Source organism: Branchiostoma lanceolatum, chromosome 5 (assembly GCF_035083965.1).
Source record: "Branchiostoma lanceolatum isolate klBraLanc5 chromosome 5, klBraLanc5.hap2, whole genome shotgun sequence".
NCBI lineage: Eukaryota > Metazoa > Chordata > Leptocardii > Amphioxiformes > Branchiostomatidae > Branchiostoma > Branchiostoma lanceolatum.
In genome coordinates, this window is record NC_089726.1 from 9,733,687 (window position 1) to 9,759,105 (window position 25,419).

At 40.5% G+C, this 25,419-nt stretch overlaps 2 protein-coding genes across 3 annotated transcripts; both read left to right on the forward strand.

The window, feature by feature from the left end:
* Positions 1 to 675: 675 nt before the first annotated feature.
* On the forward strand, positions 676 to 11,840 carry LOC136434939 (leucine dehydrogenase-like). Of its 2 annotated transcripts, XM_066428060.1 has the most exons (12): positions 676 to 1,170; positions 1,695 to 1,793; positions 3,449 to 3,555; positions 4,003 to 4,124; positions 4,967 to 4,978; positions 5,982 to 6,107; positions 7,181 to 7,273; positions 7,571 to 7,677; positions 8,173 to 8,268; positions 8,918 to 9,061; positions 9,477 to 9,566; positions 9,984 to 11,840. In XM_066428060.1, the coding sequence occupies exons 1-12, from the start codon at positions 844 to 846 to the stop codon at positions 10,188 to 10,190; spliced, it is 1,530 nt and encodes a 509-aa protein (XP_066284157.1). In that variant the 5' UTR covers positions 676 to 843; the 3' UTR covers positions 10,191 to 11,840. The 2 variants fall into 2 exon arrangements, with proteins under 2 accessions (XP_066284157.1, XP_066284158.1); XM_066428061.1 differs by lacking the exon at positions 4,967 to 4,978.
* A 496-nt stretch (positions 11,841 to 12,336) lies between these two features.
* LOC136434938 (uncharacterized) lies at positions 12,337 to 24,380 on the forward strand. The gene is made up of 12 exons (XM_066428059.1): positions 12,337 to 12,632; positions 12,758 to 12,943; positions 16,158 to 16,280; positions 16,509 to 16,691; positions 16,963 to 17,132; positions 17,628 to 17,813; positions 18,239 to 18,357; positions 18,748 to 18,949; positions 19,225 to 19,290; positions 19,637 to 19,807; positions 22,299 to 22,386; positions 22,516 to 24,380. Exons 1-12 carry the CDS (start codon positions 12,470 to 12,472, stop codon positions 24,300 to 24,302), a joined length of 3,444 nt encoding a protein of 1,147 aa, XP_066284156.1. The 5' UTR covers positions 12,337 to 12,469; the 3' UTR covers positions 24,303 to 24,380.
* The last annotated feature ends 1,039 nt before the right edge of the window (positions 24,381 to 25,419 follow it).

The following is a 25,419-nucleotide window of genomic DNA, read 5'->3' on the forward strand; positions in this document are numbered from 1 at the left end:
TAGGAAAGGAAAAGAGTTAAAAAAAGGGCATAATATTTGGATGACTGTCCCCTCCGGTACTTTTTGACAATATGGCTCTTTTCATGGTATATACATGTACCATCATTTCTAGGAGCTGATGTAAAATCACTATGACGTGTACATGGCCATGTGTTTGGAATAGCTTGTGCCTGTTATTCTTGGCAAGCTTGTAGTATATTTTTGCCACATTGGGCAAGGAAGAATTAAATTAAGGAAGGCAATACGTATACTTGGCATGGACCTCGTCACATATTTTCCTCATGACCAGGAGGGGAAGGAAAGGGAAACCGTTTCGCAGACAGGGCAAGGACAAATTTAGCTCACATTTATGCAGCTGCATCACGCGGTGTGTGCTTCCTCAAGTCAGTTGTTATCATTGCCAATGGCTGGTATGTGCATATCTGCATCTTGTAGTTTGAATCTACTTCGCTAGATGGGGCTACTGCATGGGGCATACAGTAACAATGCCGCGGATGGATATGGACAGATATGAGCTTTACGAATATCACAATGACCAGCAAGTGATGTCTTCATGCAATTTTTCGACATAGCTTTGTTGACATAATAGTAAACGTATGTCTTGATACTGGGTTTAGCTTGTTGACGGTTTAATTGCAACCGATCTATTTTTCAAAGCGTAGAGTTACTAGAGATGTGATTGGGTCCAGGGGCCACCACAGGTCACTACAAACCAGCCTGCTGCTGGTGTCACATGCAGGTGGACACGTTGCGCCCCTTCCTTTATCACCACTCTAGTGAACTTTAAGACGAAAGAGGCTTTCACACAGTCTCCAACCCATACAGACCTCTCACAAGATCAGGATGAGTACGCTTCGTACCGTGGGAGGCGTACTGTTCACCAGGGTTTGCGGGAAACATGTGAACAACAGACCGATCAGCAGCAAACGTCTTCAGCTCTTCCAAGTTTCTTCGTATTTTGGCGCCCAGAATAATGTTTATCTTTCGTCTGATGCGACGAAGACGAAGAAGGCTGATTCCCTGATCGCGATGGACCCGAATCGGTTTGCAGGACATCTGCAGAAGCTCGGAATCAGGAGGTGTTTCGTGGTGTGGGATTTTGAGGAGGGGAAGGCCAAGGTTTCCCATCCTGAGTTGGAGGAACTAGCCCAGTTCTGTGCGGCAGACAAGGTAGAGACCCCAGGTTTTGGCATGTCTCTGTGTGTGTGTGTGTGTGTGTGTGTGTGTGTGTGTGTGTGTGTGTGTGTGTGTGTGTGTGTGTGTGTGTGTGTGTGTCTCTCTCTCTGTGTGTGTGTGTGTGTGTGTGTGTGTGTGTGTGCCTCTCTCTCTCCCTGTGTATATATGTGTGTGTGTGTTTGCCGTGGCGACTAACGAAGGGAGTTTTTTCTTGATATTACATATACTATCCCTTCTTATATGTAATATCAAGAAAAAACTCCCTTCGTTAGTCGCCACGGCTATGTGTGTGTGTGTGTGTGCTTCTACAACTTGCAGTTTCAATATGCTCTAGATAGCTACCAGAGGGGCCTTACCTTACCCTCATGGGGGCGAAGTCTGCTCATGTATCATATCCAGTAGAAAATAACAAGGAACGTTGCAACAGTATGGCTGTTCACCAATAATAAGAGAGTTTTACCTGAATAAGAAATCAGGGTGAGTTGACTTGAAGTTTTTGACATTTGCACCTGTTTCAGGTGAACTACGACCATCATGAAGGTGTGTTCATGGAGGTGGGCAGGAGGACAGGTGTGCTGATGGGAGCTTTTGTCTGGAGAACCTACCGTGGCCAAGCAGTAAGTCATTATTACCCCCAGCCCCCCCTCCCATCTTTATATACATTCCTTACAAATAGTATACTACCACCAGGGTACATAATTCCGCCACCCTGAAAAGATACGTCCAAACAGATCTCCAGTAAAATACACTCCTGTGTATCTAAACTGTGCATTACTGGGGGTGCTGCACTACAGATCACTCAAACCCACTGTTTTTCAAAGTGGCGGATTGATATAAGTATATTGTAACCCTGCCAATTAATGTCAATGGAGGTTAAGTGATGTTGAAGATCCACTAGACATATAACGTTAGCTTCTCATTTCTATGATGAAAATGTTATTTGTCAGTTTTGCAATGTTTTTGGATAATCTTATCATGAGGCAATCTTACCTTACCATTATAAAGACATAATCTCTAACTCAAAGCAAGGAGGTTAAATATAAGAATACCTCAATTTTTCATGGAGGTAACAAGACTTTAAAGATCTGAAATGTTTAGTGTCTCGAACGTCTTGTTAAACCGTAGTCCGTTGAACATGCAAAAAAACCTCCTTGCTCAAAGAAGGTGTCACATATCGAGAAGCTGTTTTTCCAGCCCTGCACAATGATTGGTTTGTATGGGTCAGGTGATCCAACCACACCTCCAGTCCCGGGGGTGTGTCTGATCACAACGAAGATTAGTGACCTGGCAGTAGCATGGCACCTGTTAAGTAAATAATTAACATGTTAGATTTGCATTCTAGCAACAAAGTCCATGTATTAAGTACAGGTCTACATGTTTTGCATAGTTCAAATTAACTGTACCAATACTCAACTGCACCTGAACGCGGTAATTTGAGTAAATAGGTCACAATGTGGCTTGAGTTGTCTGAAAGTCTTTACTATAGTACTTCAAACACAGAGAGTAAACAAAGTGGGCACTCTGCTACTGGGCAGTGTTGGCATAACTGTTGACATAGATGTGATTATCCCTACCAGAACACCAGTAGCCTCCTATTTATAGAATTTTACTAAAATTACATGTAAAAGCAATTGACCTAGATTTGATTCCATACACATACAGCCAGCTTAACCCAATTAAAAATACAAAATGTAGATGCAACAAGAAAACAAGTTCATTTTGTTAATGCCTTATTGCCATGTGCAAAAGTCATTTGTTCAGTCATAAAAAAATGATAAATGCAATGTGCTATCTTTGCAACTTGTGGAGGTATCCATCTATGGACCAGTACCTTTATTTCCATACATCAGCATTTTTTTCTAAAGGGGGGAAGAGGGGCACCACACCCTAATGCTCTACCCCGTGAGTGTCTAAAATGGGAAGAGGCGTGCAATGACCTCTTACTCTGACCACCCACCCCTTAGCCAGGGGAGCAGATTCTTTGACAAGTATAAAATTCAGATTGACCAAGGATACTACTAGGACACATTTGGACACAGTCGTCAACTGAGACCTGTCTGACAGTAATTTCCCTCCCAAAGAAGTCATAGAATGCTTAATTTTTACTTAAAATTCTCAAAAAATCCGCTGTGGAAGGGGGGGGATGAAAATCCACACCATCTCCCTACTCAATCCTTTCACTCCAACCCCCACCCCCAATCCTGCAATGTTTCTCTGGGAAAAAACCCTGCTTTGATGTGGTTATGTGATGTTACTGTTTTCTCCCCTATAGTGTGGAGGCATCCGTCTGTGGAACTACCCCGGTATGGACCGGTACCTGACTGATGGACTGAGACTGGCACAGGGGATGGGAGTCAAGTCTGCCCTGGCTGGCCTATGGTATGTTATCACAGTACAGCTTACATGTACTCAGGGCTCAAAGTACTGGTGTAGCTAGATATTTGTGAAGGGCTTGGTCATTATGCACATGGAAAACATATGTACCAAAGTGCAGTATTTTCTCTCAGAAAAAAAATCTCAGGGGCAATAAGATTTGTTGACGTCATCCATATGGTCCAAAAAATCATTTTAAGAATTCATTCATGCCTGTTCACGCCCAGCAGTATTCAGTACAGCAACAGTTCTTTATTAATTCATTCATGAGAAAACAATGGAAGGTTAAAATGCCAATTTAGCCAGGGTAGAAACTAGGGGTGGGTACCTGAACAGAAAATTCACGTCCAGGTCCGGTCCAGAGGATCCTGATCCTGTCTAGTTGATATCTTAGTATGCTTAGTAGAAACCTTAACTAACCTCAATCATAAGTTAATGAACTCCATTCCACAGGGCAGGAGGAGGTAAGGGAGTGGTGCAGGAGCCCATGCACAACAAACACAGGGACCCTGACTTCAGACAGAAGATGTTCTTCGACTACGGAGACTTCCTGTCCTCACTCAATGGCTGCTATGGTAGGTACCAACGGAGGATTTATTCACACAATCTTGATTGCATATGTGATTTTATACTTACATGGTTCATTTTTCAGTTACTGCATGCTTCAGCAATTATTAATATTATTCTGCATTGCAGATATGTGCATTACTCAGTTAACTGAAGGGACCACCCTAAAGATTAGTAAATAAGATAATTAAAATCAAGATGTACAAATCACTTCATCTAAATTTTTTATCTTATTTTTTTGTATGAGTTGGAATATATTTTGAAGTTTACAGTACATGCATACTGCACTGCTTTCCATGGTGCACTGCTCAGGCATTCTTAACTCATCCAAAGTTACTTCATACTTCTACCATGGTCATTACCTACATGTAAAACCACATAAATTCATAACTCACTTATAATTGCAAGCCATTACTGTCAGGAACAAACTCAACTCCTACTGTGTCATCCTATCTAGTAAGTCCATTACATAGCTATTCATTAAAAACTTTGCAGCATTCATTCTGACTCAAGTATTGATGCTAACTATTTTATACAGATATTAATTTAGACTGAATTAGAGCATGTACTCTGTCATAATGGCTTCTTTTTTTATTCCAATACAAACTATGACAGCTTCAAAGTTATCAGACTAAGTTTTGAGCTCATATGACTCTATGCATTTTTGGCTTTAAGTGGTGCATGTTTGCTTCAAGTTGTTTAACTTTAATTTGTAGTAATTTTTCCCAACAATTGCAGTCATACTCATAGCCCGGTAATTAGTCCACGTCGAAAGCTTAGACATAAGAGTCACATTTTGTATCTCTTCTCTCCTCATATCACCTCCTTGTCCCTTGGGTGACAAGAACAGTTAACCTGGCCGGTATGTACTGTAGTAAGGCGGTGACTATGCTGTACGCCAGTCGCCAGTGATGTTGTCATTCTTTTAAACTGTCGTTTCACGTGCATGCAGTAGTCACTGTTGATAACTGTTCAGTGTTCTCTACCTCTGTAGCACCTGGATTCATCCTTATTATTCCAACTGCTAACTGAATTAACAAGTGTGTATACTAACCAAGACTTAGTGTTTTGCCTCTTGCAGTGACTGCATTCTCATAATAACCATCAATCATCAACTAATTTGATGACATTTCATATTGAAATCAGTGCCTCCTTTATTTTGTTGTTTGCTTTGAACAGGTTTTCATGTTTTGCAGTTTTAGGTTCTTTTATGTGTGGGATGAAATATTCATCTGCACTGATTTTGTACCCATATTTTATGAGATGAAACACTACTTTCTACTTCCTAAAAAGGTTTAAGATTTGGCACTTAGTGATACATGTATCTATTCTTCAATTCATAATTACAATCCGATGTGCGGCAACGAATGTGACCATGCCAGTTGTTCATGGCAAGTGTGAAAGCTATGTGCAAAAAAAAGTCAAAATCTGGGTCTGGGATAAAGACAATACCATAATTTGTGTGTTGTGGTCAATTGTGTGAAGGACTTGTGATATACAAATTTAGATAAGAAACTTGTTGTCAAATTAGGAATTTCCAATTCTAATTATCTTGTACTGTTGTAGCTAAATTTCTAATTTCAGATGTGCTGTGCATTTTTCAGATGTGTATTTTACACATGTTGCTTGTTTTCCAGCTGTGCCTTGTTTTGCATGATAGCTGCTTTGTTTTTTTCTGTATGTTTTCAGTTATATGTTAATCTTACATGTGTATGTGTTCAAGTGAAAGAGCTAGAACTTGGAAGGGTTATCCAATAGAGCAGTTCAATTTTTGACGTTGTCTCAATTTGAATTTTTTTATTTCTGTATTCAAAATGTAGCTATTTCTGAGCTGTTTCGAATGTCAATTTGATCTCTTTTTACAGTTAGTGCAGAGGACGTAGGGTTGAATGTCAACGACCTGAACAACGTGATGAACAGAACCCGCTACACCACGTGTATATCTGAGGAGCTGGGGGGCTCCGGGAACCCCTCTATACTCACAGGAAAAGGTGGGGAATTCTAGGTCAAATTGTGTACATGTAGTCTCAGTTGGGTTAAGGCGGCCCAGGAAGTATTATTCTGTACATATATGATTATACTCTGTAACTATCGATAGCCTTGTCGCACCACGATGAAACTTCACACAGTTTTAGAACTACTTTAAACACATTGAATAAAGGTGACTTTAGTTTTTCTACTGCTGGATTTTGGGTTAGAAATACACATTTTGGTTAAAAAAAACGTGTATTTTATGGATTTATGCGCGCAGGCGGTAACACCACCTTTCATCATAATATTTTGCAAGGAAAGAGCTAACCCCATACAAATTATTTTTGTCCGAGGCTATTTTGTTTAAAATGACGATTACATTGTTTTTTTGGGTCAGAAACATCAGAAACAGCTATTTTTGAGTCATTTTTTATTGAAAATTCGCCCCAGTAAAAAATAGGTAAAATCTATGCAAAATAGCCTCGGACAATTTTGATAAGAAAGGGATAATAAGTTACATTTCATTACTCAAAAGCTGAATTCTGTTGTTTTGAGCTGCGCGTAATTGCGTAAAAGTCATAACCCAAATCCCACACAAGCAGCTCGTTGTCTCCCGCGTAATCCAACACCTGTGACGTAACGGCCGTTCCATTCGAACACCATATCGAACATATAGAACCTCCCGTTCTATTTGGAATACCTCTGTCAAAACAGCGCTAGTAGGACTCGGCGCGGCTCATGCAACATTTGTGGAGGAGACAACTTCCAAATCATTTGATTGAAACATTTAGAATGTAATACAATCCAAATCACGGCCTATAAAACAATTTTGTACTTATACGTACACCTGAGATATAAGATTGGGTAGTGTGCGCTCCCCGAAATGCTCCGTAGTGGAACATTTCGAACCGTGTTCGAGTTCGGCCGCGCCGCTGGCCAGGCACGCGGCCGAACTCGAACACGAATTTTCGAGCCTGGGCTGCCTTAACCCAACAGAGTAGTCTCAAACAATATGAACATTTTCTATCTTGTTTTTCAGTCATTGTCTTGATGTAAATAAAGCTAATGTTTTGTGTTCTGTGTCTGCATCTAGGAGTTGTGTGTGCAATGGAGGCTGCTCTGGACTTCCTGAACATGGGAACTCTGAAGGAGAAAACAGTGGCTATACAAGGGGCTGGCAATGTAGGCAAGTATCCATAGAACAAAACTCAGAAAGGATAATACTCATACATAGTATTACGCAATCATATTATATTTATTCAGGACTGAAGATGTGAAAATTATGTCCCTGCCTGATGAAACTAAAATTGATGAGTGTATGCATGTATTTGAACAGTTTTCCTGGTATTTTCTGCAGAGATTGAAGTATTATTATACTTACTCATTCAGCCATTGAACTTCTATATTATCTTATATGTGTCATTTCTTCTGTGTAAGGCCAGTCTTATGTTTTAACACCATGTTTTTTGTTTCACATTTCCAGCTGTGATCATCATTGAAACACTATTAGAGAAGGGGGTGAAATATATCTATGTCACAGAGTGTCACCAGAACCGTGTGGACGATATGAAACGAGTCTTAGCTGACAAGGTATTGATATTGCTGAAAAGCAAAATCACAGTTTCAAGCAAATGATGGCATTTTTGTATACAGTAACAAATTAAAGCACATTTAGAATAGAATATGGTGTTCTTGTTTAAATAAGTTGCTTTCTTTGTCTTTTGTTGTTTGACAGCTCAGTCTGTTTTTTGTTTGTTTGTTTGTTTGTTTGTTTGTTTTGTCTCGACTACATTTGTGCATGTACTACCTGCTTGTGACATCTATAGAATACAGTCAAACCTGCCCAAGAAGACCACTGAGTGGACCAATCTGGTCTATGTGGACAGGTGGTGACTCTAGACAGGATTCTTAATGCTTGTTTCAATGAGATAAATGTGATTATCTAAGGAACCACCAAAAGTCATCACGTTGGCCATGTAGTCCTTATCTGGAGGTAGTCACAAGTACAGATTTGACTACTCAGATTACCATGCCATCTCTAAGTGATCTCCTGTGTAACATTCCCCTGTTGACACCCCTCTACAGGCCAATGGCAGGTTAGAGATCCAGAAGGTTCCTATAGAAGACGCCAGCGTCATGTCTTATAACTGTGACATCCTGTCACCGTGTGCACTTGGAGGGGTAGGTTCGAATTCCATTTCTTCTGTTCTTTTGACTTGACAGATGGAATTTAGGTCACTAGTTGTGATATTCATATCCTTTATGGGAATTCTTAATTTGACCTGTAGATTGAATGAAAAAGATCCATTAGATTTAGAAAGCGAAATAATTTTTTCTACTGTAGCTTTTTGATTTTGAGATATAGAACTATACTGTAACATCAGTTTACCATAAGATGTTTAGACCTGGGAACATTTCAGGACGTGCAACAACGGTAAACAACGAAGTCGTACTGCCGTTTCCTTTTCACACGCAAGAAACTCGGATTCCCGCTGCACCCCTGCTCTGCCCTAGGCGGTCCTGCGTTCACTCGGGAGGTGGCATACGATGAAATGAAAATGCCTGCTGTCAATGCGCAGATAGGTTCACACCCCCAAAAAAGGTGTCTTAAGTCAAAGATCTATATTTTTGTCGTACGCCATTGTCGTACGTCCAGAAATTTTCCTAGCGTGAATCGGGTCTTAGATTCTTGGACGAATCCGCACTTTAGATGTTATGATATGTTAGAACTTGTGGAAAGTGTTGTTTATCTTGATCTATCCAGAGATCCCAATGAAAAAGAAACAATCACTACATGTACTTTTACATTCTTCATCTCACCTTTTCCCAGATCCTGAATGCAGACACAATTCCGCTGATCAACGCCCCCATCGTTTGTGGTGCAGCCAACAACCAGCTACGTTGTCCAGAGGATAACCAACTGCTGAAGGAACGTGGCATCACCTACATTGTGGACTATGTGGCCAACAGAATGGTGATTACTGAACATGTTCATAGCCCTGAAGATCTGACTACAAGCTTTGGGAATATCCATTGATAGTTCATGTAGGAGAAAAGGGAATGTACTGTGAATCATGAAATTTTCTCGGTGGTTTTATTTTCGCTGTTTTTAAATTGACCTCTCCACCACAAAGTCAGGACATCACAGAAATGTGTTTTCAATTTATTACTGATTCATTACGGCTGTACTACAGAATTGTTTTAACCACGAAATTAAAATACCGCTAAAACCTCTTTTTCCCTACAGATCTAGAAAAAAAACCAGTGTGTTATTCCATGTAGCATACATGTAGGCTTTTTGCTATGTTGGGATAGTGGAAAAATCTTTACAGCTAGCAAAAGCCCTGAATGTGCTAGTTTGTATACACTGAAATTTCCTTTTTCCCCAGGGTATAGTGAACTGTGCCAATGAGACCTATGGTAGACTGCCCGATGACCCAGCCATCACCAGACACCTGGGTAGAGACTGGGAGAACTCAGTAAGCTATTCTTCTTACTTTTGATGACTTATGATTTATGTATCAAAACGTTTTTTACATCATTCATATTTTGTTGGGTGTTTCCCATTGCTGATGAAAAGACTTTCCTAAGAATCAGATATTTCATCTTCCCAAGAATTTAACAGTCATTTGTTTGTTAGGCAGCTGGCATCCTTGAGTTTGTAAAATTTGCCTTGCAATGATTAAGGTCTGGCCCCCAAGCAGCATCTTTTCAAACTGTATAGCTCCCTTGCACAAGTATGTAAACTCTACAGAAGAAACAAAGGTGCTTTTAAGATGTTTTCAGAGTGCTACAATGTATTTCAGAATTTCTTCTTACCTCATATTAGTACATGTTGCATGTACAATCACTGAAGCAAAATGAGGGATTATTTTTTATTGTTGTGTTGTCCCCAGGTGTTTAGGATCACAAAGGAGATCCTACAGAAGGCTGAGAAGGAGGACATCACGCCTGTGGAGGCTGCAGACGTCCTGGCGGACAAGGCGAGTCGGGAGCTGCACCCCATCTGGCCTCACCGCAGCCAGCACATCATCAAAGCACTGGTGGATGGGGGCTGGCACAAGGGGAACAACATTTACGGCTCTCTAACTATAGGGCTTTAACACTGTCATGGTATTTATGAGTGTAGTTTAATAGTTAGAAAAAAACATGTTAGTTTGTTGTAAGGGTTTAAAACTATCTTTTAGAAATAAATGAAAAATAATTTTATTGATAGAATACTGTATGTAGATGCATCCACCATATTGGTGAATCAACAAGTATGTATGATATAATGCAGATGATTGATAATGGGAGTTTTCGGTCACATCCTCTAATGTTAGAACTTTCTTAGACATATCTATGTGAAACAGTTACCTGAAGTGCAAGAACAACTGTAATTATAGTAATATTAGGCCATGTTGACATTTGTATTGTTAACACAGAATAGATGATTTACAATATGATACAATGCAACATTTCAGACCCACAAGATGCTGCCTTGTATCTTTATTTATGGGAATGAGAGACTCCCAAGATGTAGAGTATAACTATTTACATGGGAGCAGTACAGCAAGACCACACCATTGGTGTTTGTAGCAACAATGTCATTATTGTTTTAAGATTATAGCAAAAAACAACAATAATTGTTTATAGACATGGTTTTTAGTCATCACAAGGCAGCTGTTGTATCTATGCACATTGAGAAGCAGTTAAAAATGAGATAACATTACTGTACATACATATGTAATAGAGACCATAGAAACTTGACTGTAGTTTGACTGTTTGGGGTAAAATATCAAAATCATATCGCATTACATTTACATCATCTATATAGCAAATCTTTCTCCAAATTTTTACTTTAATTTTGAAGTGATTTTAAGGGCAGTACTAGATTGAATAGACAATGATTTTTATTAGATTATCTTTAGTTTGATGGTAGAAGTGGTAAGGACAAGGTAGAAGACATATCAAGCACTTAGTATTAGCATGATATAGACCTAGTGTTATTGTATTGTAAGGTTTGTTTAACCTTACAGCCTTAGTGGGTTACTGTTGAAACAGAAGATAAAAACAGAAACCTCTTTAGGGATGTACCAATAATACCAGTTGGGAACTAAATGCAGAGATGTCTCTTTACGGTGTAATATTTGATCATTGATTTGTGATTTTGTGTGTATCATAGTCCTTAACACACGGTGCCAAGAATAACAAAAATTCTTAGTTTCTTAAAATTTTCAAGCTGTGTACAGGATATTGAATCCATAGTATTTTGTTGTTTCTGTCTTATTAGAAGCAGTTTGTTGCAAGATAGAAAGTTCTTTTTTTGTTGACTGAACATCTTTTGTCACACACCCAATCCACTAGGGCGGCGACCTTGTTGCCACCTAAAATTTAACAGGTCCCTCAAATTTCATAGATAAAAAAATTTTTATTGCTTTTTGATTTTTGTTGCCTTTTCAATTTGAAATCAAGAGTTTCCCAAATTTTATCAAGGAAGCAGCGAGAGTGCAGTATGTTTGCCATCTAGTGGAATGGGGGCCTAATATAAGGTGCATTTAATGGTTAGTACGTTTTAGATGGCAATATTCATTTGAAACAGTCTTACCAGGAATGCTGAAATGGATAAGTTCTTGTACTACTTGAGCTGCAATTCATCATCATTCAGCTGCAATTATGTGCCTTTTACTAGTTGTGTATTAAATCGTACGGTGTGTTTTAATGTGTGAAGAGAATAAACAGTATTAGGGAGTCAGTAAAATATTTCAGTAAAAGATGAAGAATGTGTCTTTCTTAAACACTTCAATGTCATCAATCCAAAGTTAAGCTTCTGGATCTGCAAACTGAACTGTCACGTAATCATTCTGGACTTTATAAACTATAAGGCAGCTCCAATTTAATGTCTTTAGTTCGCCCTTTTTTTCTGATTTGAAAATAAGGTCATCTGCCATTCAGGGTAAATTGCTAAAATCGTGTTATTTTGTTTGTATGTCAAAGGGAATACGCATGTGCAAATAGGTAAGAATACCCTTGGAATGAATTGAACCCTCTTGGTTGAACCCAAAGAACCTGCTACTAGTACTACTAGCATCATGAATACAGGAAAGTGTCCTTGTCCTGATGTGAACTGTGTCCATAGTGTCAAGTATATATACGCATGTGTCCTTTCTTGGAAGTGTTTCCCGGGGCTAATAACATATGTTTGACAACTAATCGGTAAATTGCCTCATCCTAATAACACGAAATGGCGTCCAAAAGAAGAAAACTCAACTTCCTCTCATGCAAAATGACGTAATCTGTCTAAATTTGTACCAAACTCTCATAAATTATGCAAATATGTGACGTCAGAGGGGTTCGGGGATTTCCCGAACTTTAGTCAACACCACTTCCTTGTGGGAGCGAGATGGCGGCTGTGGCGGTCAGCAGTATGAAAACCTCCGGCTATACCCCGACCACCTCCCGGAGTCCCAGCCCCCAGACCAAAGTAGCCGTGGGGGACATCGAGTACTCCAAACGAAGACGTCTCAAGGATCTCCTGGACCCGAAACACCACTGGGAAGACGTTGGTAAGACGAGTTTCTTACCAAGTGTTTTTTACAGCGCGCGCGGGACGTTTTCTCAGATCAGAATGGAGAACCAACCCCTCTAAATTCTATGTAACGTTACATTTCCTCTTCCTTTTCTTCTGTAGCTGGGAGGCTGGATTACTCCCAAGATGAGATCAGTGCCTTCGACCTGGACTACAGAAGACCTGACGGCAGTCCTACCATGAAACTTCTGGATCATCTTGGGCAGAAGAACGTCTCCGTGAACAAACTCTTCGTCGTCATGTGCGAGTGTGAGCTCAACAGAGCCGCCGAAGTTCTCAAGCCTCTGGGTACGTGGATTCCTCTTTTATTTGGATTCAGATAGATTTTGTTATCCGTGGTATTTGTGAAGTCAGGATGGGATAAATAGGTCGTGTTAAGTAAGGGTTAAAATCGACCATTTTCACACACGTTCAAGTTTTGTTGCTCAAAAATTAAGGGGAAACAAGATGGCGGCGGCCTTTGCGCCACTTTACTTCCGGGTTGGACAAGTTTACTTTTTCCCCACCTACGACACATTTTCTCCGACAGCAAAGCAAATATACAGATGTAACCGGCTCCTTACTGGGCGCCCAGTACGGAACCCGTGGAGAAAATGGCGCCGATACTCGGCCTCCAGTACGGAAGGAAGTTCCGTACAAGAATTCCAGTACGGAACGGCTTTATTCCAGTACCGAAGCTTCGTCAGCACTGGACGTCCAGAACTGAATTTGTTTCGGTACTCGGGTTCCAGAGCTGAACTCCTCTCGGTACTCGGGTTCCAGTACGGATTTGCGTTCCGGCTAGGTCAAAAGTCTTTCGGTTCTGGCTACCCAGTGCGGAGGTCATTCAGCACTGGATAACCGAGTGCCGATTTACGGATGTAACGGGTTCCGTACTGGATTTACCAGTAAATAGTGACTCTTCAGTACTGGAAGCCGAGACCTCAAATTATTTCGGAACTGGGCGTCCTGTACTCACGTTCTATTAGTACTGGGATGATCCATTGTTTGGACCGACTGGACAGTTTTGGATTTAGTTTTCTGTACATCTTAATAATAATAACTTTATTGCAAGTTCATGCCCGAAGGCTAATTGCAGACAATCAAGTACATGGAAATACATGGGTATCGAAAAAGTTATCTAGTCTGCTGTGAAAGTTCTAAGTTTACTACGATTGACTATGGTTCAGGGTATGCTTGTAACGTTACATACTAACGTTTAGGTAGTACTGTTTTGTTCCTTGGTTATGGACATAGATTTTGGTAGGTAATAAAAAGAACATTATTATTTCAGTGTACATTTTCTCCCGATAAAGGCACAAGCCACAGGGACATGTTGTCGTCGTTGAAACCTAACAGAATGTGATACTGTATTTTATTCTATTTTTTTCTTCATTCAAACGTTTTCCAAACAATAGTTTTGAAGTAGGAAAAAAAAGCATCGAAGAGATGCAGCCCTGAAAATAACGTTAGACGCTCGTTAAAGTCTCAGCACTCGGTTTCCCGTCCTGACAGGAGGGTTCCCAGTACTGAAGCTGCCCAGTACAGGAAGTCCAGTACTGAGAAAGTCTCAGTACTGGAGCTCCTGTTCTGACGACCACTTCCGTACTGGTTATCCAGTACTGACAAAGGAGGCAGTTACATTTGTATATTTGCGACAGCAAATTCTTAAGTCAGCAGAAGTCTTTGTATTTCAACTTCCAGCACGCCAACCGTTCACCTAACTGTTATCAAGTACGTAAATTAGCATTAGAAAGAACACCTTTGGCGGGATAAACGCAACATTTTAGGGAAGGTGGTTGACAGGAAGTCAGTGAAGTGAAATAGTTGAAAGGACGTCATCTGAAACGGCATTGACGCCGTAAAACTTTCCCAGCAGGAAATAATTGCGGAAACACGTCCCTAGATAGTTTGCTGAATCATTTTCCCTGTTCAATATGTACAGGTTTGCTAGTGTCAAAGGAAACTTGACATTTGAAAAGTTGTCAATTTCCCTTCTTTATGTTTTGTGAGGAAAAAAACATAATTGGAAATCCCCCTGGTGAAGAAATGACTATGCCAGAGCCCTTTTCCTATTTTCTGTCATGCAATGGTTTATAACACTTTAAAAGCAACAGATTCTAAGGTGTCTGCCCAATTCTTGGACTAACCTTTTGAAACTAAGTTGCTTGTTAGGAGTAACATTTAACGTTACTATTACTTAGTGGTGCGGATCGGTCCGGCCGGACCGGTTCCGGACTTGTAAAACGTTTAGGTTCAAGTCCAAAAAAACCTAAACGTCTGGAAACAAGTCCGGACTTGAAAAAAAAATCTCTCACTTATACACTCCTTTTTGTTTCAAACCATCTTAAACCTTCCTTAGATCGTGAAATTTGCACTAGAAAAATATGAAAACATTGCTGTTTTTGTGTTTATAACTGAACCTTTGTGTTAATTACTGACTGTATATAATTCCGTATATATAGTTTTCAAATTACATGTAAAATATCTGCCAATTTGCAATGTTACATGTAACACGAAAAAAATATTCCATAATTATTGTTCAGGTCCGGACTTTCAAGTCCGGACCTGAACCTAAACCTCTGGACTCGAGTCCGAACCTAAACCTAAACTCGGGTTTCGATCCGCAGCACTACTATTACTACTCTTTGGTTGTACGGCTCAATTAAGGTGTGATATCAATATGGTGATACCAGTGTATAGTGATGAGTCAGCCGCTTTAGTACAGGCATATGTAGGTTTGTTTGTTTGTTTGTTTTATTAAGATCTCCATTAGTGTACAACAATTTATACACTAATCTTCCTGGAGTCCGCCTAATTAAATACAATTTTATCAATACAATAACAATACAATTAAATCAAATACAGGAAAAACGAAAACAATTGTTAGATAGTAAATCATACAAAATCAAATATGATGAACTAACTAAGTGTTGTACTTGACTTTTGCACAAGCCTATAACTTAAGACCTTAGGGAGCCATAAATTTGTATTCTGTAAGAATTCATTTTTGTTCTTTAAGGGCATTAATTTTGTGGAACAAGGAGAAATGATGATTTTGTGGTGTTTTAATCTTGCGGTTGAAACAAGTCTGTACAGTACAGAAACACATATTTGTGGTGTCATAAGTTCACAGTAAAGAAGATGATATGAGAAGTCACTGTGAAAAATGTGAAAATCAAACTACTTTTAAAAGTGAGGGCCTGCATGACCCTTTATCGTAAGGCGTAGGCAGCCTATTTTTATTTCCTGTAATTCGTAGGAAAGCTGTCTTATTCACATAATTGGTAGCCAAATTTTGCATAATTACCTTCCTCGATTTTAGTGTAATACATACAGGGTTCTTCTTAATTCAGCATAAAGCATTGTCGCAATCATTTCAAGATATACAGTATTCCATTGTAAGTTACATCCTGAGCGAAAATGGAAAGAAAAATGCCAAAGTTACTAAGTGTCAAAGTCCTGGCATCCTCTTTCTAAACTGCTCAACACTGGAACTGTACTTTCTCCTTTTCCCCAACAGTGGACTCCAAGTACCATGGATACCTGAGAAATGAGGAAGACCCCCCAGTACCTTCCATGCAGTCTGATGAGAACATCAGCAAACTTTCAGACAACTTTGGGGCCATGACATTTGAGAATCAAGGTAAATCTACTCTTCAGCCATTAGAAGCTTAAGAATTTCAAAGTATTTCATTGTTACGGTAGTTTTTAGCTGTTATAGTCTTTAGCTGCTCAGTATGTGTCTTAAGCTGATTTTCTTGCACACATGAAGATATATCATTGAAAACTTTATAACTGCTGTGAATCTTAAAGTTTATCACATTACATTATTGATTATCCAACATTATATCATGTTTGCTTTCCATTCTAGGAACAAGTCCCTCCATGGACTCCCTACCCCTCCCGGGCCCTCCCCCACCCATGCTCCCCGGCCCTGCCTCCCCACCCAACCACAGGGTGTGCCAACCCCACCAGGAGCCTCGGGGCAGAGAGGAGGATGGGAATCAAGGTCAGCCCAAGGAGACATGGGAAGAGGCACAGGAAAGACTGAAAGGTAATTACAGTGAATTGAAAGACATTAAAACATTGCTCTTTTCTCTGCACTGACATTCAGAACTAAGGATAGACCTGAATACATGTTTGTGAATAGTATTCAGCACTAAGGAAAGACCTGTTTATGTGTTTGTAGATAGTATTCAGCACTAAGGGCAGACCTGTTTACATGTTTGTGGATAACTTATTCAGTACTAGGGACAAACCTGTACATTTGTTTGTGACCGTGCCTAGGGCTACATGCATATGTTTGTGTTTTTTGTTAATTTCAGATGTGGACAAAGGCTTTACTCTGGCAAAGATGCCTCACTTCTTCTACAAGGACTTGGAAGAAGGCACAAAAGGCTTTTCTCCAGCCAACCTCCTTGGAGAGGGGACGTTCGGCAGAGTCTTCCGTGCCAATGTCTTCAAGACTATTTTTGCTGTCAAGTGCCTCCGACAGGTACAGTCGATTTTAGTGTTTATTATTGTATGCCTCGAACACATTTTTTTCTTGCAAGAGGGCACAAATGTGCAACATCAGTAATCTTTGACTTGACGGCTGCTTGACAGTAAAGCTAATTTCTGGGCAGCTCCCTCTTCTTTAAGTTAGTCACACTAGATCTAGATTGCTGCTTTTCCTTTGGTGAAGAAGGTTAACACTATTGTCTGAAGTAAACGATTTATGACAGGAAAAAGAAGCTTAAGACCTTAACATTACTATACATGATGGGCTTTATAAAGTAGAGTAGATTCATTTCTCATGATCAGCTAACCGACGTCTTTCGCACCACAATCATCCCTCGGTAAGACATCTGGAGCCGCATACATTACCGTTTAGAACTTCTATTCAGCCTGTCACCCGGTAATACATGGTTGGCTTGTTAGGGCTATTTTTCTCCATGTCACCTCTAGAGTGCATCTCTCTGAATGAGTCTAATGTCCATATCTCTCCCAGAATGACGAGGACATCACCCAGGAGCGGAAGGGCAGGAAGTTCCAGTTCAACGAGCTGGCCAAGCTGATGCAGTTCCGCCATCCCAACCTCCTCCCTCTCCACGGGTACTCTCTAGACGGACTTGTCCCCTGCCTGGTGACGGAGTACATGCTCAACGGATCCCTGGAGGACAGGCTACAGTGCAAGGTATGATCATAACGAGGCTTGAGACTTTATATCTAACATGTAGAATGAAGTTATCCATGGTTATTCCAGCTGTGAACGCAATTTCTAAGAGAATTTATAATGCGCTTATGGAAAAAGCAGATTTTATTTTCATCAAAATAATAATAACGGGTTTATTCAGAAAAAGAACCTCATGGGCCTAGGACAACAGGAATTGCAGCCTTTTTACAATAGGTTTATGCAAATCTAAAATTAAACTATCATTTGCCATAAAGCATTGCCATGTTACAGAGGAGAACAGAACTAATATAACTAGAACCTAATTGCACTGTCACCCCACTGTCTTCGATAAGAGACGGTTTATGGTTTATGTCCATCAGCACATATGTCAGCACATACATTGTAAGAAAAAAAGACATTACACAAATCTTTTTTTCTGCCCACAGGACAGGACAGCTGGACTAAAGTGGGAACTGAGGATGAACATCACTAAGGGTGTGGCCAGAGGACTTCAGTTCCTACACACTGTCAAGGACCCACCACTCATACATGGGGATGTCAAGAGGTACAACTTACCCGAAACATTAACTTAAACATTAACTTAAACTTAAGTATAAATTGATGTGTTGCTGGAAACAGATGAAGATATCTGTTGATAAATTTTCACTGAAATCCATTCACTTAAATCCTTCTCATGAGCCTTAACATCTATGAACTGTTTACTGCAATTGTCAGCAAATGAAGTATCCCTTGTTTACATCACCAATGCAATGCCACTCTTTTATTTTTGTTCATCAGTGAAGACTTCATATTCAACTACAGCATATTTTCTTGCCAAAATTAATCAACTCTAGTACATGTAGTATAATAGATTAGAGCAACAATGAAAAGATTTTTCATTAGCATGCATTTTGTGTCCTTTTGTAACTTTGACAATCTCTGTTTTTGCCCCCAGTTCCAACATCCTGCTGGACAGGCATTACGAGGCAAAGATCGGTGACTTTGGTCTTGCCCGTGATGGCCCGTCGGGAAGTCTGAAGAGCTACACGATCATGAAGACAGACAGTAAGATCATGGGCACCACAGCATACATGGCACCCGAGTACTGCAGGAACAGGGTACTGTCTCGGGAGGTGGACACATACGCTTTCGGGGTGGTAAGTAGCAGTTGGTTTGTTGTTTATTTACATGCAGGACTGAGAAGAAAAGTGTGTTGTGTAACTGTTACAGCAAAAAGACTTCAAAATTGGAAAATGCTTTTTCACAGACTGGCTGTTTGGAACATTTTTACATATTGGCTGTGAGTCATAGTCTACTGTTACCATGTGTATAACATTGCCATCCTGTAGCTTTAAAATAGCTAAAATGTTAGATATTAGTTTACTATTTATTTTATTTTCATTGATGAAATAATTTTTAATGTTTTCCTCAGGTGGTGTTTGAAGTACTGACTGGACAGAAGGCGTTTGATGAAACCAGGGGACGGCACAGAGTACTGGTAGGTTTCCCCTTTGGAGTTGTTTTCAGCAAATCTTAAAGTGCAACGGAACCAGTTTGAATACACTACATGTATATACATGTACATGTGTGTCACACAGTACTGTTTTTGGAGGGGGTCATGATTACTGGTTTGGGGTTGAATTGTTGGTGCATTTACAATTTACAGACAAAATTCTTGAAAAAACTTGGTAACATCTACTAAACATAATTTCACCAGGGTACATAATTCCATCACCCTGAAAAGATACGTCCAAAGAAATCTTCAACCCATTGTCCCCCAGCAAAATGCACTGTAAATATCTAAACTGCGGACCCTATTCAATGATATCATCTCACTTCCACAGAGTGACCTGGTGCAGGACCACATGGATACCAACGACCCCGACATGACCTGGAAACTTGTGGACAAGAAAACAGGGAAGACGCCCTGGCCACGGGACACAGCCCTGGGTCTGTTTGAAATCGGCCACCAGTGTACCCTCCACAAGAGGAAACAGAGACCCAAGATGCCTGATGTACGTTGATAAGTTTTTCTTGACATTCACAGACAAATCTTGTCCAACACATGATTTACAGCTACATTATATTTCAAGTTCAACTGAGATTGTAGTATTTTTGCAAGGTACATTCATCACTAAAGACAGATTTGTATACATGTTTGTGGAGAGTATTCAGCACTAAGGACAGACCTGTACATGTGCTTGTCAATGATATTCAGTACTAAGGACAGACCTGTGTAATCATATGTGTGTGAATGGTATTCAGGACTAAGGACAGACCTATTTATGTGTTTGCGGCTAATGATATGCACAAAGGACAGAATTGTGTACGTGTTTGCTGGTAATATACAGCAGTGATAAGAACATCATTATGTTTAGCCATAAGTATGGCTAAACATATTGTTTTCTCTCATGTTTCTTCTTCTTCTTCTTCTTCTTCTTCTTCTTCTCCTGTCAAATCTTCAAATCGATTCATCTCTGTCATTTTTTGACCAAATGACCTGAAATTTGGTACAGAGGTAATGTAGGCAAAAACCAATGTGCGTTCTTTTCCTTGTTTTGATATTGACCTTGAAAGTGATTTTATTAAGGTTTTTAGGCTATTTTTAGCATATCTTGGCCTCCTGCGCCCTGGTATTTCAACCGAATGACCTGAAATTTGCTGTATATGTGGCTTGAACAAATATTTAAAGGACTACATTCCCATTTTTGGCATACATATATTCAAAACGATTTATTTTGGGCTTTCTTGACAATATTTGCCACTTCTGTCACTTTCAATACTACATATGACCTACAGGTCATTGACCCCGAGTGCCTTGCACCTGGTCAAGCTGGAAGTTTGCTTACGAGGAGGAAAGACCGGACATAAACATTTAACGTGATTATCGGGAAAACACCATGTTCCCTTAAACTCAGTGGTTAAATTGCAGTTTAGGAAATTTTATAACAGAAAACAAGTTAAATCAATGATTTTGTGAATGTTTATTCTAGCATTAGTTATTCCAGATATTTTCAAACTCCAAATTCTTCAACACAACACGGGAGATCGTTTCTCCTCAGACTGGCGCGACGTAGCGTCCACCACCAGGCCTTCCTACATGTCCTACGTACGGGCGTATTGATCGTAGAATTCGGCAAAAAAGGAATGATTAGGCCAGTAGAGTCAGTCCCCGGTAAGGTCAATGATTCGCCCCTTTGCGCTAGCTTGTAACGTTAAATGAATGTACCCTCTGGTGGCCAAACTTCACTGACAAACTTTCTCCCTATTATCATCATGAGCTTGCGTTAGTCTGGTACTTGTGACTAGTATGTGCCGGGAATGTTTATCTATCGCACGCATTGGAAGGAAGTTCAACCATGATAAATGGTCGGCCGTTGCGAAAATTTGGAATCCCATGCTGTTGATTTTCGTGATTGAATCTGTAAGAAAATATATTTTCATGTCGTTCATGTTTTTGGGACGGACGCCGGGACGGGGTGAATTTTTTCTATCATTTTCGTCCCGTTAGTAATGCAAATCGAATCGTGTTGCACAAGAGGCAAAACACTAAAAACGTGGGTCTTGTGGAGTGTTTTGGAGCGGGAAAATGCCGGATATTAGCGGTGCCGAACAGTGTACATCGTCGCGCGCGGGTGACGCTCCGTCAAAACAAATCCGCTGGTGGTCTAGCGCGGCCACCGAAAATAGGCAGAAACACACAGGAGGACTTAGCACCTTCGTTTATGAGGGCAATTGTGAAAATCTTTTGTTACAAATTGTTCGAACATTGAAACATTTGGATAGATGGTTTGAAACTGTTCTAAATAAAGAGATTTTTGTGTAGTTACGTTCGAAATGTTTCCAACGTGTGTGAAATAAGTTCAAACATGTTATAAGTTTCAATTCTAATTGTTTGAACACTTTAGAACTATTGTGACTTAGACATTCTTTTAATCAAAATAGTTCAAACATATTACAAATATTATATTAAAACCCTCTCGGTGACTTTGAATTGACTCAAATATGTTGTTTTTGGTCATTTCCTTCGTCTCCTGTCAAATCTTCATATGTATACTATGGAAAACTTCATTCTTCCCTGGGGTTGATCTTTTTTAATTCAATTTTGAACTGGGTTGATTATGCGCAAGAGTGTAATTTTCAGCGGATATTTTTCGACTGGTTTACATGGAAATGGCACGGGATATCCCATTCTTGCAAGGGGAGGATTATTTAATTATTTCTTTCAATTTTGAGCTGGAATGATTATGAAAAAGTCCATTTTTTAGCAGAAGTGTATTTGTTAATCAATTAGTGGATATGGTTGTGGACTGGTCCATATTGTGTTGAGGTGCTACTGGAAGACTCAATTTTGGACTGGGGTGATTCATTTTTTTAGTGCAAGTATTTTAGAATGGTCCATTGTTATTTTGGGAGAGTCCATTTTTTGCATGGCGAGGAGTATGGCTAAACATGCTGTATTTGCTCGCAAATGTTGCCTTTCTAGTTGCCTTCATTTTTTCTCAGGTGCTAAGTCGCCTGGAGAAGATGGAGTTGAGGAGACAGCTGAGTAAGGAGGGAGTCAGTCTCATGTCTTCATTATCATCTTCACCAGGTCTGTATTCACACCATTTACATCATCAATCTGTAAAAGAGAAATTTCTATCTATCAAAAAAAATCATTTAGTTCAAATTGATCTTTTATACTAACGTGGAGTATTGCTATGCTTTTTTTAAATCACAGATGTTCCACGAAGAACACGTCAAGAGCCACAAGAGAGTGAGTCTCCCAGTCTGGCCAGTGGGTCTCCAATTGTTGGACCCTCACTATGCCCCCCATCGTCTCAGTCCTCCTCACACGAGCCTATTGAGTCTGATGAGCTGGCTTGGAACAAGGAAGACAACAAAAAGGATGCAGTTGGTCACTACGGAAGCCAAAATGGGGGCCAGCTACCGGTGGAGAGAGCAACAGGCCAGCCAAGTAACAGCTACCCATCCCAGAGCACCATCAGCACTGATCTGGAATCAAACGGTGTGGTCAGTCACCAGCAAAATGTGGAAAATCTAGCTAGCCCACCTGACACCAAAAAAGCGGAGAACAGAGGCAGTCTTCCCCTTCCTTCGGGCAAACAAGATCTGAACACTTCCGGGGCAGTCGTGACAGGCAAAGAGCAGTCAAAGGATGAAGAGCAAGACAGAGATTCACTGAAGAAGGGAGACCTCCGACCCAACAGGCCAGTTGAGGCCTGGATGCCTGACAGCATCCTCAGGAACACAGAAGGGAAGGGGGGCAAGTCTGCCGCTGAGGAGAAGTTTCCATCCAAGGATGTTTCTAAGCTTGACAACATGTCCTCTCCATCAAGGCAGCCTGGAGGAAGGAAGCTGAGTCCGTGTGAGTCAGACGACTGTCCTTCGATGGCCCGGCCAGGACAGTCCCCTGTCGAGTTTCATGCAAAGGCAGATGTGGAAAACATGGTAAAACCACAGGTTAACCAACCAGCCAACACTGCTGGAAGTTATTCTGTAGTCTCGCCGTCAGAACAGCCAGCTAGAATCACCCCAAGTAGGGAAGGGCTGGAGTCCACAGGAAGGGATGGTGATTTGGTACCGTCAGGGATGGCAGGTAGTCCAACTGACAAGAACCACAGGCAACATTTCCTGCCTGCATACCCACCTGGATATGGTCCACTAGATGACAAAGCATCTCGCTACCCTCCGGTTCCTTACCCTGGGGGACAGTGGGGATATCCTCATCATCAAAACCTGCCCGCAGGTGAGGCTGGCATGTCACCTGCACCTCAGAATGGTTACCCAATGGTCTATGGAGTAACTCAACCGTATGGGCCACATTTCGGGCAGACATCACCAGCTGTGGGTCCAGCGGAAGTGCCATACTTGCCCCATAACAATATGCCATACGGTCCTCATGCATTCCTTCCTCAATATCCACCGTATGACATCCCCCCATCACAACATCAAAGAGCTGACATTCAAGACCCCTACCCACAGTACGTCCCGGAACCTCACAGAATGTACCCAGGTCGTCCTCCCACAAGATTCAACATCTGTCCCCCTTCGCCAGACTCTAGTTGCTCTAACCAACAGTCCACAGCATCCTCATCCTCCTCCCAGAGTAGCAGCCCCCAGTCTTCCGTTTCCCAGGAGGGCTCCTCAGGTTGCACGACCTTCACAGACAGCAGCAGTGGTCTGTCCAGCCAGACAACAGCAGAACCAAACTCGGGACTGTCCGGGGATGTCACCAGCTCCATGTCTCTTCCAGAAACGTCATCCGTCGAAAGTCTTCCAATGTCTGACGAGCGAAGCATTCGCTTTACCCCAGAATTCAATGAGGCTCGTAACAGGCTGATGCAAGACATGAAAGACTACGATGAGGGCAGGCTTAACTCCGAGCAGTGTTTTGGGAACATTCCATCAGAAAGTGACTCCTTGGGTGAACTGTCACTGGAACAGTCTGAGACTGGGAGCAGCAGGGTGCCTACTGAGGACAGCGATGACAGCACCTCATGTTAATCACTCTGAAGGACAATTGAATTGATTGAATTTCTTTATTTCGAGTATGTCACCCATAGAAAACAGCCATACAAATGTTTACATCTACAGTATAAGCATTTCTGCTGTACTTTTTTTAGTCCTATGTATGTATGACTTGCTGTTATATGTATGACCTGCTGTTATATGTACCTCCTAAGCTGGAGTTATTGAACATATTTGAACTGAATTGTACCTTGCACTTCATATTAAGAAAATACATGTTTGCATGAGATGCATTTATGATACGATTTAATTGGAGGGTTCCATACTGTCACTTCTTGTTTACCAGTAGTGTTTGTTTTAGTGGTCTCTAAAATGTATGTATGCTGTTGTATATTTGGTACCTGGATAAAGGTTAATAATGATAATATATAATATGTGACTGAATATTACATAAGGGCATGAAACAGATTGCTTATTGGAGTGTGCCACTACAGGTTGAAGGAAGGGGTTGTATGGTCTAGCTAGGAAAGAAAAACTTTAAGTTTGTACTTTTTCAATTGCAGATTTCCTGTGAATTTGAAAGTTGGCCTATAGCTGCTTGCCAAATAAAACTAATTATTCATAATGTACAAGTAAAGTAAAGCTAGATATGAAAGAAGTGTTACATGTAGTATTAATCAGGGTGTTTATTTGTATATGCGGATATAAGTGAGAGATGTTTGAAATTTCTGACTTTTGTAGTTTAATCATAGGTATATCTTTCAGATCTTCCAATTACAGTATTCATAGTTACTGCAGTTACATCATATAGAAGATTAATGTAGGCAACAGTGCCCTTAGACTTGGATGCTTGATAGTCCATGGGAGAATCTACAAGTAACACTGTTTTGTAGAATGAAGGCTAGCAGGCTCTAGCTGAAAGGTTGTTTCTTCATAGCCGTATTTATATCAATAGAGACAAAAAGAAATGCGCTATTCTTGTATATTCACACCTTGTGGGGTTTTGCATAGCATATTGTGATTGCTTTACAAGGGAGAAAAAGGCCAACCATATATTAGTAGCATATGAAACATTATCTACAGATGAATTATATCATGTCTACATGGTCTATATAATGGGCATTGTTTGCATTGGCGGTATGATGATACATAT